Genomic DNA, 12,551 nt, shown 5'->3' on the forward strand with positions numbered 1-12,551 from the left:
GGAAAAGCAAAAGCAACAGAGGAAAAAAAAAAACCCAGAAAGATATATGCTTTGTGCTGCTGCTGTGGCTGCTGTGGCGCAAACGGCCTAGACAGAGATATTTTCTCCACAGACACAAAATGGAAAAGGGGGAAAAAAAATTACAATCCGATAAGAAATCCAACATTGCAGCAGGAAGACTGTCCGGAAGCAGGCAGCGTGGGCTTGTTACCACGGTAACCAGGCTCGCCCGTGACGGTAGGTCACCTGAGGGGGGAAGGATGTGTGCCTGGTCATGTGATAGGGGAGCTACATCCATTGTAATCATTTCGGCAGCTTCGGTGACGTCAAGCTGTTTCATTCTGCGCTCTCAAAGAGCCAAAGTGTCTGGGGCAAGGGAGAGGCCCGGAACCCCCCCCCCCTCCCCCCGAAAGGCTGAAATTCAAATTTATTGGCATCTGAAGTGCATTATGGTTTGCACAAATGTGTTTCTTTTTATTTTGTTTTGTCCTGTGAAAGAGAATTAGAACGGCTGCGCTCATAGGCCTGCGCGCTGAGATTGTTGCCCTGCGGAATTGCATTATAGGTTTCTCTGTACTTTTCACTCATAGTTATCTTTTGCCGTAGTTTGCAAGCAGCCACGCCGGATGCTGGGGTGGGAGGAATTCTGTGCTGCAACCACCGGAGAAGGGCGAGGTGCAAGCAGTGAGCAAGGCGGCTTGACACAGAGGGCCAGAGTTGTACGGATCCTGCCCTAACAAAAGGGGAACCCAGCAGTTCTGAAACTTCCCGAAATACCGCGAGTGTGCAAGAGTCTTATAGGGGAGCAGTTTGCAGGGCCGCCTTATGGCCTCCGCAGAGCTACAAAGGGAAGAGAAGAGTGAAGAAGACAATGTGGAAGAGAGAGGAGATGGATTCTCAGATATTAGTGACTCTGAGTTTTTACACTTGGATGACCTCATGATGGAGTCTGCACAGTCTCAAGGTAAACATGGAACGTTAAAATTGCTGCTGCCTTCACTTATGACTTCTTCATAAGCCAGAGATTGTCCAAGGCAGGTATGTTGGAACCCCATGTTCACTCAGCCACGCATATGTGGGCACTGTGCAGTAGGGATGTAGACACAGGTTAGCCTGAGTGAGCCACCCACTTTTGGATCAAGGTCCAGGCCCGAATTTAAGAATGTTCAACATAGGCAATGGCAGAGGATGTCAGATTTTGAAGATGCCAAATATTTAGGACAAAGAGGAGCCTGCTTCCACTTTATGGCAGTGGAGCAGCAAAGCTTCAAAGAGGGGCCATTGTAGCACATTGCTAAGGACCTTCATTTTCAGAGTTTATTTTAATTTGCTTGGGAATTTCACTGATATGACAAAAAAGAAACTGGTGGAGAAATGAATTTTCCAGGTAAAATAAAAACTGATAACAAAGGTTCCTACATACTGCCTCTGGGCCCTGTGGGCCTGGTTGAACCAGATTTGAAGAGGCAGCTGCTGGTCCACCCCTGGAGATATTCAGCTGCCCCAAAAGCAAAGGGAAATCAGCATGGGGCCTGGAGCTGGCACTTAAAGGCTCTGTAGTATGCCCCCCCCCCCCCCCCTTCTGCGCTGAGTTTCTGAAACTAAGGAAACACTTGCAAAGGATGGATTTGCTGCAGTGCCTACAGCTCTGGGCTTTGCGCTGATTTATTTGCTATTACTGTTCCATCCAATGCTATGAGCAGCGCTGGACCAGTCAAAAAGATGAGGGGAGATTTGGAAATAGAATAGAAGCCAAAGTGGAGCTATTGAGAAGTGAGGAAAGAAACTGGAAAGAGATTATGGGAGAGGGAGAAGAGAGAAACCATATAAGTGCTGTGGAGAGGTGAAGCTGAGAAGGTCCTTGGGGGGCGCAGAAATAATAAGGAAAGGAACCATTGTGGGAGAGGAATAGAAGAGAAAGGGGTGCATAGAGTAGGAGGAAAAGAAGGGATAAGAGCCATGGAAGGGCCGGGGAGGGTGACATAGAGAGAGGGGCCATAGAGTAGGAGGGAGAGGAGACTGGCTTTTTAAAGAAGCCTTTATATGTTAATTCTTTTGCTTATGGTTGTCTCTGCTTTTTCTTTAAAAATGCTTATTTGTTTTTTATTGGAATTATTTTAAATTGTTGTGGTGTTTATTTTATTATGTCAATTATTATTGTTATCTTTGAATTTTTCTATTTTATGATTATTCACCATCTTAAAGATTTTAGAAAGCCAATTAATAAATTAAACTAATAGAAGGGAAGAGGGGCCTGGGGAGGGGGTAGGAGGGAAACAGATCTGGGAGGTTAGGAGTGCCAGGAAAGGGCCATGAAGGTATTAGGTCATGGGAAAAGGGGGGGAAGTGAAGGGAGAGGACCAAATGAGAATAGACCCCAGACTAGGAGCCTCCTCTCAAGTTTCTATCCTGGGCCCCTGTATGCCTAGTACATTTCTAGGTTAACCTCAGGCCCTGCCAAAAGGAAATCAGTCCAGGCTATGCCATTGCTGTGCAGGTATCACCTCGCCATCCTAGAACATTTGTGCTGGCACTACAGATGGCATACTAGGACACCTGTACAGGTAGTGATAGGGCATGAGTGCAGGCACTGCCATTCCCAGAGCATCTGTTTAGATATCCGTGAGCTCTCCCAGGGCATTTGTACTTGCCAGGCCTCATGCAGGCCCTTGAGAGTGAATGGTGCCAACCTCTTTCCATTCCTGTTTCCTTGAAAGAGGAAGAAACTTTGGCACTGGCAATATCTCCAGTAATCATTTACAAGATATTTTATATACAAATTTTGAATATTGAAAGAAAAAGATCTCATGATTAAGTCTCATTTTGGAAATTCTCTTTACAAAATGCATACAGCAAAGTTATATTTATCAATAATTTCTGTGTGTGGTTGATTTCCTAATGGCTTGTACTAAATCTCTACTGGTCTCAACAGTAATCCTAATTACAGATGCCCATGTTTTTGGTAGCTCCTGTTGGTTGGGAAACGTTTGCTAGTTTCAGTCTCTGTCAGAACCCATCTCTGGCAGAAAGCAAAGAGAATACACTTTCCTCTTCAAATTTACATGCATTGTCTGTGGGTTTTGGATAAGCTATTTAGTTGCAAAGTAATTAATCTTCAATTAAAAGAACTGCAGGTAAACCGTTTTTAAGGAAACCTCATGACAGTCCTTGAAAGAATTTTTTATATCAATTTGTCATTTCATAACTGCATGTTTCCGACCTCTAAAGGTTGATCTATAATATCTTAAAACTTACCTTCCTAATATTCCTGCTAAATGCCCTCTTGGTTATTGTGTGCATTTTGGTTAAGCCCTAATGCCTCTTCAATAATTTAGAATATACTGATGATTCCTAGTTACAAACTGAGTGAAGTCATATCCTAGTAGGTAAACAGTGGGTTGAGAACCAGGGAAGACAGGGCTCAGATACTGATCATCCTTGTGACCTTGGGCAAGTCACTTCACCCTCCAGTGCCTCAAGTACAAAGTTAATTGTAAACTGTCTATGGGGCAGGGACTTACGTACTGTACCTGAATGTAATCCTCTTTGAAGTGCCTCAAAAGCAGAATATAAAAAAAAACAAACCATTGTAAATTGCTTTGAGCTCATGTTTGAAAAGGCAAGTAATTGAAATGCAAATCCAAAAATTCCATATTAACATGTAACAGAGTTTTTCACGCACCCCTGGTGCGTTGAGAGGTCTTATAGACCAACTGCTTGCAAGAGCTGAGCAGACGACCAGAATTCTTTAATGCACTTAATGCACCTCCTGGGGTTGTGGTAAGGGATAGAGAGAACATGTGATGAAAGCAAGTACCTTGGAACAAACAGCGCAGCTCCTGAGTGGATATCCAGATTGAGGTGGGGGTGTCACATGCCACATTAAAAAGATGGTCTTGCACCCTGGAGAATGCTATTGTCCTTTTAATGCTTTCTTTATTGATACCCAGCCACATTGTGAATTCAGTGGCTGTTGCCGTGTGATGTGTTTGACTCTATAGTAAGAGAATTCTGAAGCATAGTCACCTGAAGCTATCTGCCAAATCACAGTTCTCAATTTTTCTCAACCTTTGGTGCTCTGAAGCTTTCAGAAGTCAGCTTAGGCTGCCATCATTCCACTTTTTGGGGGTTTTTTCCCCCCATGTAACTGCCTTATCACTTTTTCTCTGCTCCATGCAGAGGCTTTTCTCATCTGGCCTGCTGAGTTCTTCAGTGGTTTGATGACAAATAGAAAGTTATTTTAGGGTAATAATCAATCCAGTTTTTGTTGTGTTTGACCAAGGAGCACATTTAGAACCCCACTGCACACACAGAAAAAAAAAGGTTGTTTACTATACAACTGTAAATGTTTTTCTTGCTTGTTAATCTCTCTCAAGGTGAAGCAGAGTCAAATAAAAGAAGCTATGAGACCCATCAGAGCCAAGGAGAACTCCAAGACACCTCTGAAACGTATGTAAATATGCTGCATCCCCAGGCAGCAGTAAATCTTTCCCTGGCACCAAGTGCCAGGCACTGCTTACTTGTAGTAGAAGGGAGCAGAGGATTCTCATGACATGATATGCAATACTTTGCATTCTCCCTGCTGTACTATGACAGGTGCCTGCAGACAGCCAGGCTAAAATCAGTGGGCCTGATCTGCTATCCTTTTAGCATGGCCCTGTGGCAAATGAGCCAGTGCATAAAGACACTGTGATAAAAGTATTTTTTTTTATTATTATTATTATTTTCGTTATATATTTTAAAACTCTCTATAACAAGAATTACATCTTGAAAGAAATACAGAGAAATTACCATACAGAATTCATCAGAAAAAAGAAAAAACATGATAATATTATTCTATAATATCTCTGTATGAAGTCCGCAATAGTTGGGGGGGGGGAGTTTAAACTAAACCTAAAGAAAATTCAAGAATCCCTTTGAACCCATTGTCTCTGAATTCAGGGATGGCCTAATATCAATATCAACACCCGTTATCCCGGTAAACTGCTATAATCACATACTGAATAACCAATACTAATATTAAAAATAGCACATTGACAAAAATTATTGGTTTTCCCGAGGAAATTAGGGTTGATGGGTTTATCGCCATAGGAACCTAGGGTTCAATTCAAACAATTATAAGCTGAGCCTATAACCAAGAGGGACATACAGCATCCATATTGGAACCTACGGATGCCACTGTGGTTTTCCCAATTAAGAACTGCGTCAATTGGGGTGGGTCCAAAAAAAATATGTATTGTTACTATATTTTATTATACATTTGCAAGGGAATTTTAAATACTCCCCCCCCCCCCCAATTTGCAGGACTTGAGGTCTTAATAACAGGAAGGCCTTTCTTCATTTTTGTGTCTCACTTGAGACATCAGGAAAAACTTGAATATTGCAACCTAGAAAAGAATCATTCCTATGACGAAGACTTAATCTCAACAACCATTCTCTGTCATGTTCCAGTGCAAGCATCACTATTAGTGTGGCTGGGGTCACCAGTTCTGTGTCCGAAGTCTCCAGTAATCCTGAAATATTCAAAGGTTGACTTTGTATGGGGTCTGTTGGTAATCCCCCTTCCGACTGGCTAATGTTCTACTTGGCTTAGGTATATAGAAAAGTTTTGTAATCGGGGGTATAGCATTTTCTTCTAGATGTAGAATGTCCAAAAGATATCGCTTGAACACTTCTCTTGGAGAATTTAAAGGAACCTGTGGAAAGTTTATAAAGCGAAGGTTCCTAGTTTTACTCAAATTCTCTAAATTCTCCATTTTTCTTGCTATACTGTTTTTTTCTTTGATCATTGCTACCTGGGTTGTTTTTATATCAGATATCTGTTGTGTATCACTATTTGATGTTCCAGTTCCACAGTAGTGTGACTCAGCACTTTAACTTTTTCGCTTATAGGGTAAACCTGCTGCAATATAGAGGAAAGCATCTCAGTTATGGTTTCCCATATTGCCTCTAAAGTAAAGGTAGAAGGTCTTACCACTGGTGGTACAGTTGTTATAGGGAGTGCCAAGGCGGCATCGGTCTGTTCTTCCAAAGATGTTCCTGTTTCAGCACCGGCCTGCCCCATGTTATTTCCTGGGCTTTCTGAGGCAGTCGTTGCCCCTCCGCTTCCCTGCTAGGGTCCGCATTTCGGCACTTCGGTTGATTGGCGTTTCCATCGGTCCAGGGGCAGCTCTCTCTCCTCAGCAGGTTTTCCCGACGGCATCCCTTCTGCGGGGGCTGAACGGTAACATCGAGCCAGGGAGAGAGGGGAACTCTTCTTCCCCTCCCCCACTCTCCAGCGGCTGCAAGCTTCCCGCATTAACTTCCCTGCGTACAATGTGAGCGTCCATGGGACCGGAGACGGGCGTTGACGCCGAGGGGATAGCAGGGTAAGGTTCCCCCCCCCCTCGGTTTTTCGCTTTCTCCCCATAAAGTAAACCGGCAGCAAGAAATTTAGAAAACAAACCTCAGGAGCTTACAAAACGCACAGCTCTCCCATGCGGCCATCTTGGAACCCAGAAGTATTTTTAGTATAGCAAATGGTTAACTTTCAGTATTGAAAAGCAAACCTTTCTTAGTATACAGACAGGTGAATCCAAAACCAGTGGGTTATGCATCTCCACTAGCACATGGAGATGGAGCAAACTGATGTCACAATATATATATATATATATACCCCTGCAGTGACAACAGCCCGCCAGTATTCTCTGTCTCCAGCAGATGGTGGACGTGCATCTCCCTACTGAGGATTGCTTTAAGTTTTAGAAGGAGAAAAGAAGAAGGAAACTTAATTCACTCCACTCTCCTGTGGTGATACCTTATGGTCCCTCCCTCAGTTGAGAATTTCTGAGGTGATTTCCGTGGTCCCTCAGATGAGTGCCTTGGTCCAGTAGCTGGTTTTTCAATTGGCGTGGACCGTGGACTTAAGCTATAAAAAAAACCAAAACACTGAAAGGCAAGCGGGTGCAGGAAGTCAAGCGTGGTAGCAAAGGTTTATGCCCTCTCCTCCCACAGCCGGAGACCGACCTTGTACTCAGCCGGGATGGACTGAGCTCAGGTAAAGGGTAAAAAAAAAAAAAGTGACGAAGAGAAGGGGAGTTGAGTAGGGATTCCTCCCCCACCCCTCCCGGTCTCCGTGCTCGGCTTGTGATCCAACGGTCATTCCCACCTCAGGGGGAGTTCAGGGGACAGGATCAGGCTCGCAGGTTGAGCAGACCTTGCAGCTTGGCTCGTCTGGTTCACTGAGGGGTAGGCTGCAGCGGCATTTTTGCTTGTTTTTTATGCACCGTAGACTTGTAGAATTGATCTTGACTGGGGTGCCACAGAAGCTAATTTTAAAGGAGAATGAGACTTGGAAGGACTGTACCCATTGGCTCCAGTTGTGAGAGAGCAAATACATTTTCCGAATGTGGATGCACTTGTGTTTGCTTTACCAAGCAGACGACTATTCCCATAGAAGGGGAGGTGGTCTTGAAGGATGTACAGGATAGGAGAATTGAGGCTATCCTTAAGCAGGCCTTTGAAGCAATGGCAATGAATTTGCAGCCAGCTTCCTGTTGTTCCCTGCTGGCTCGCTCTTATTTATTGCTCTCTCAGGAGATTGATGAATCTGGTGAAAATTTCAGGGCAATGATGGAACCGGCAGCCGCCTTTTTGGCAGATGCGGGCTGCAATTTGGTCTGTACTTCAGCCAGATGGGTGGTTTCAGTAATTGCAACTAGGCGTCTGCTATGGTTGAGAAATTGGTCGGCCAATACAAAGTCTATCCTTACCAAGTTGCCCTTTAAAGGCTTGCTCTTATTTGGGAGTGAGCTGGAGAAAATGGCCAATAAGTGGGGTGAGTCCCCAGTTCCTCGATTACCAGAAGATAAGAAACAGGCACTGTGATCCTTCAGCACAAGAAGTCGTACTAGGGGCTTCAGACATTTTTGACCCTATAGAGGAGCAGCTTTTCAGAGGACTCGACCTTTGGGTAGATCTCAGTCCTTTTGTCCCAGGCAGCCCAGACGGGGCGTAGACTCAGGTAGTGGAGCACCCCGAGCCTCCCAATCGGGCCGATACAGTAAAAATCGCGGGAGAGCGGGCGAGCACACAGACCACTCTCCTGTGCGCGTGATTCAGTAAATTCATTTATTTCAATTAGGGCCTGCGGTAAAAAGAGGCACTAGGGACACTAGTGCGTCCCTTGCGCCTCTTTTTGGACAGGAGCTGCGGCTGTCAGCGGGTTTGACAGCTGATGCTCAATTTTGCCGGCGTCGGTTCTCGAGCCCACTGACAGCCACGGGTTCGGAAACCGGACGCCGGCAAAATTGAGCGTCCGGTATTCAACCCGTGGGCCCATTTTAAATTTTTATTATTTTTTACACTTTTAACTTTTGGGGCCTCCGATTTAATATCGCCATGATATTAAGTCGGAGGGTGCACAGAAAAGCAGTTTTTACTGCTTTTCTGTGCACTTCCCCAGCACCAGCAGAAATTAACGCCTACCTTTGGGTAGGCGCTAATTTCTTAAAGTAAAATGTGCGGCTTGGCTGCATATTTTACTTACTGTATCACGTGGGAATACCTAATAAGGCCATCAACATGCATTTGCATGTTGCGGGCGCTATTAGGTTCGGGGGAGTTGGACGAGAGTTTTCGACGCACTATTTCCCCTTACTGAATAAGGGTAAAGCTAGCACGTTGAAAACGCGCGTCCAATTGCGGGTTAACAGTGCGCTCTGGCGGAGCGCACTGTACTGTATCGGCCTGAATGAAGGTGTGCTGACCCACCTCCGGGATCAGGAGATAGAAGGTCGCTTCTCTCTTTTTTTTTTATTTGAGGTGGGTCGAGATCACGGCAGATCTAGGGGATGGCTATGTGCTGTATTTCTCAGTGTTCTTCAGAACATGTTCATGATGACTCCCTGCAACTCTCCACAGAAGAGACAGGCAGTGGAGGTTACGTTATCAAGACTCCTCAGCCTGAGGGCTATGGTTCCAGTTCTCACATCTCAAGTAAATATGAGGCCAATATTCCATTTATTTATGGTGCCCAAGAAGGAAGGCTCTTTTCGTCCCATCCTGAATCTCAAAGGAGTCAACCGTCATTTGTGTGAGACTCATTTTTGCATGGAAACCTTGCACTCAATGATAATGTCAGGACAGTTGGAGGAGTTCCTGATGTCTCTGGATCTGTCTGAGACATACCTGTATATTCCCCTCCAACTAGAGCATCAACAATTTCATGACTTTGGGACGTCGTCATCAGTATTGAGCGCTACCTTTTGGTTTGGCTGCCACGTCCAGAACCTTTTTCAAGGTTGTGTTGTGTTGTGTTAAGTGCCAAACACGCTTAAAGGCGCTTCTCCCCGAACTCAAGGATACCATACCAAATTTAGTAGAAACAAATATCTATTTTTTATTGCATATCAATAAGCAATGCAGGTACCCTTGGGAGGTACAGAGTCACAGCAGTTCTCTCAGTCTAGATGCCCAGGAGAAGCCCTACTCTGTCTCTCTTTGTATGTTAGTGAGTCCGCTTTTTATAGGTAAAACATACAATAATCTCTAAGTTGCATGAACCTATGGGAGTATCATGTACAGTTTCTCATGTTAAAACAAGATGAATTAAACCTAAGTTATTTTGAGGCCCACTTGCCTGATATTTACATCAATCTTCTGTTAGTCCTTTGTCCTATCAGTTTTTCACCCTCAGGGAGGTTTCCAAGACTCTGGGTTTACTGGTGCCACTGTAGTTGAAATGTTAGCCTGTGAGATTCTGATCTTTTCCTTCTGCATTTTTGTGACCCCATGACCCTCCATCATACATTTTTGACAGCTCCTGCTGCTATCCAGATGTCTCCCAAAGTTTCTCCAAATTAGGGTCAATAGGGCATTTAAGGTTCCCATGGCCAGAACTGCAAGCAGGCCAAGGCAACAGAGGATTCTGGGTCAGTCATAGTCTCCATGTTGGTCTCAGACTCAGGCACACATATCAGGTGGTGGTGGTTGCTGCGGAATTTGAGAATAGATAGGATCCTGGTACACACATATTTGGACGACTGTCTGATTTGGGCCAAGAATCTGGAAGAGAGCCTCCGGGTGTCGCGCAAGGTGATCTCCTTGTTGCAGGAGCTAGGTTGGATTGTGAACCTGGCAAAGAGCAATCTTCAGCCATCACAGTCTCTAGAGTTTCTCAGTGTTCAGTTCGACATGAAACAGGACAATGTGTTCCTGCTGGAGGGCCATATTCAAAAGCTGATGGCGCAGGTGTGTCTATTGAAGAACACAATACGCCCGACAGTGTGGTCCTATCTTCAGGTGCTCGGATTGATGGCAGCGACCCTAGAGGTGGTGCCTTGGGCAAGGGCGTATATGCGTCCTCTTCAGCGCACTCTGCCTTCTCAGAGTCCACAATCTCAAGATTATTCGATTTGGCTCCAACTGCCAATGAAGGTCTGCTCTCAATTACAGTGGTGGTTAAAGGCAGATCATCTAAGAAAGGGGGTTTCCCTAAGATCACTGTACTGGCTAGTACTCACGACAGATGCAAGACTCCAGGGTTGAGGAGCTCACTGTCAGGAGCTGACGGCGCTGGAGTGCAGAAGAGTCTCTCTGGAATATCAATTGTCTGGAAGCCCGTGTGCTGCCCGGTTGGCATGCTTGCAGTCCAACGATAGATTGTAGGGTTAAGCGGTCCTAATATTGTCGGACAATACAATACAATAGCAGTGTTTTACATCAATCAGCAAGGAGAAACCAAGAGCCAGCAAGTGTCGCAGGAAATAGCCCAGCTTATGGAATGGGCAGAAGTGCGTCTTCAGGAGATCTCAGCCTCGTACATTGCAGGAAGAGACAATGTAAGAGCAGACTTTCACAGCAGACAGAGTCTGGATCCAGGCGAATGGGAATCGTCAAACGAAGCTTTCAGCTAACAGTGGCTTACTGGGGCCTTCCGTTTCTAGATCTGGTGACATCTCGAAATGCAAAGGTTCCTCGATTCTTCAGTAACAGGAGAGTTCCAAAGCCCTTGGGCATCGATGCCCTCGTGTAGAAGTGGCCAGAGGGCAAGCTGCTGCATGCTTTTCCCCTGTGGCCCATGTTGGGCAGAATGGTTTGGAGGGTCGAGAGTCACAGGGTGATGGTGCTTCTAGTGGCACCAGATTGGCCCAGGAGACCGGGATATGCAGATCTGTGAAGACTTCTGTTGGACTCTCTCCTCCAGTTTCCGGTGCACAGGAATTTGCTATGGCTGGGGCTTATTCTTCACAAAGATCCGAATCGATTTTGTCTTACGGTATGGTCTTTTAGAGGGCCTGGTTAATGAAGCATGGATATTATACTGCGGTAATTGCCCCCTTGCTACGAGTGAGAAAGTTCTCCACTTCCTTAGCCTATGTACGGGTTTGGCGAGTGTTTGAGGCTTGATGTGAATATCGAGTAGTTCTCCCTCGTTCCGTTAAGATTTCGCTCATTTTGATATTTTTGCAGGATGGATTGAGTAAAGGATTGGCTCTTAATTCCTTAAAGGTACCAGTGGCAGCTCTTGCCTGTTTCCAATGGTGGGCCCTTGTCAGCTCATCCAGATGTGGCCCATTTCTTGAAAGGAATGAAGCATCGTCATCCTCCCTTGATGTTACCGGTACCCTTATGGAATCTTAATCTAGTTTTGGATTTTTTAGCGGTCTCTACTTTTCAACCGATGCATAACCTTTCCCTTGAGATTACTTACTTTAAACATGATGTTTCCTGTACATACCCGGATCAGCCCAGACTACTAGGTTATGCCTCCCTTCCTGCAGATGGAGACAGAGAAAAACTGCACCACCTGCAGTCCCCTTCAGTATTTCTCTTTCTCCAGCAGATAAAGGTGGCAGAACCTGAGGTCCTGGTAGCTTGATTCTTTGCTTAAAAAAAAAATAAAGTAAAAACAGGAAGACAGGAATCCTAGTTTATTTTTGGTAAATCTCGGGCACTGTTCCTTTAAAAAAAAAAAAAAAAAAAAATTGATTAGGAGAACAGCACGTCACCTCCTGAGGGGAAGGCTCTTTCACCTTGGGCTGGGCGGGAGGTCTTCTGACCACCTGCATTCCTGGAGCAGCAGACGGTGCGTTACTGGGGGGGGGATTTACTAGTGGGCCGGACCCTCCTTCCTCCTGGCCCACAGCCGACAGCCAGGTGTGCTCTGGTGAGGCTCGTGCGGCTCGTTTTGCCACGCTAAAAAAAAACAAACCCCAGGACCTTAGACACTGCTGCTTCTCGGCCTCCCCTGCTCCAAACGAATTGTTTAACTTCCCCTGCTCTCTGCCGCGCCGATGCCACACGCCTCTGCATGCTGTGCCTGCGGGGAGCCAGCGACCCTGCTCTCCCACGAGAACCTTTGCTCCCGGTGACTCCCCGGGGGCGAAGGCCCGTCAGCAGGAGGGGGAGGCCTACAGCACGTTCCTTGGTGTGGGTTCCCAGTTGCTGCCTCGTGGTAAAAGGCCTGTGCTGTTACTTCAGCTTATGTTTCAGGAGTGGGATGCTCCAGAGACTAGCCTTTCCGTGGGCCGAACTATGGACAAGTTGTACCCGCTGCCGGACGACTCTCT

General features: G+C 45.7%; 1 protein-coding gene across 2 annotated transcripts in view; it reads left to right on the top strand.

Moving 5' to 3' along the window:
• The first annotated feature begins 329 nt into the window (after positions 1-329).
• Positions 330-12,551, top strand: part of EXO5 (exonuclease 5) — a 37,549-nt gene continuing 25,327 nt past the window's right edge. Inside the window, exons 1-2 of one of the 2 annotated variants that reach the window (XM_029612459.1) lie at positions 330-964; positions 4,377-4,449. In XM_029612459.1, the coding sequence (XP_029468319.1) occupies positions 826-964; positions 4,377-4,449 (212 nt within the window). In that variant the 5' untranslated portion in view covers positions 330-825. The remainder of the gene's footprint in view (positions 965-4,376; positions 4,450-12,551) is intronic. The other variant, XM_029612458.1, reaches the window with a different exon arrangement.

The sequence above is a fragment of the Rhinatrema bivittatum genome, chromosome 8 (assembly GCF_901001135.1).
Source record: "Rhinatrema bivittatum chromosome 8, aRhiBiv1.1, whole genome shotgun sequence".
Lineage (NCBI taxonomy): Eukaryota > Metazoa > Chordata > Amphibia > Gymnophiona > Rhinatrematidae > Rhinatrema > Rhinatrema bivittatum.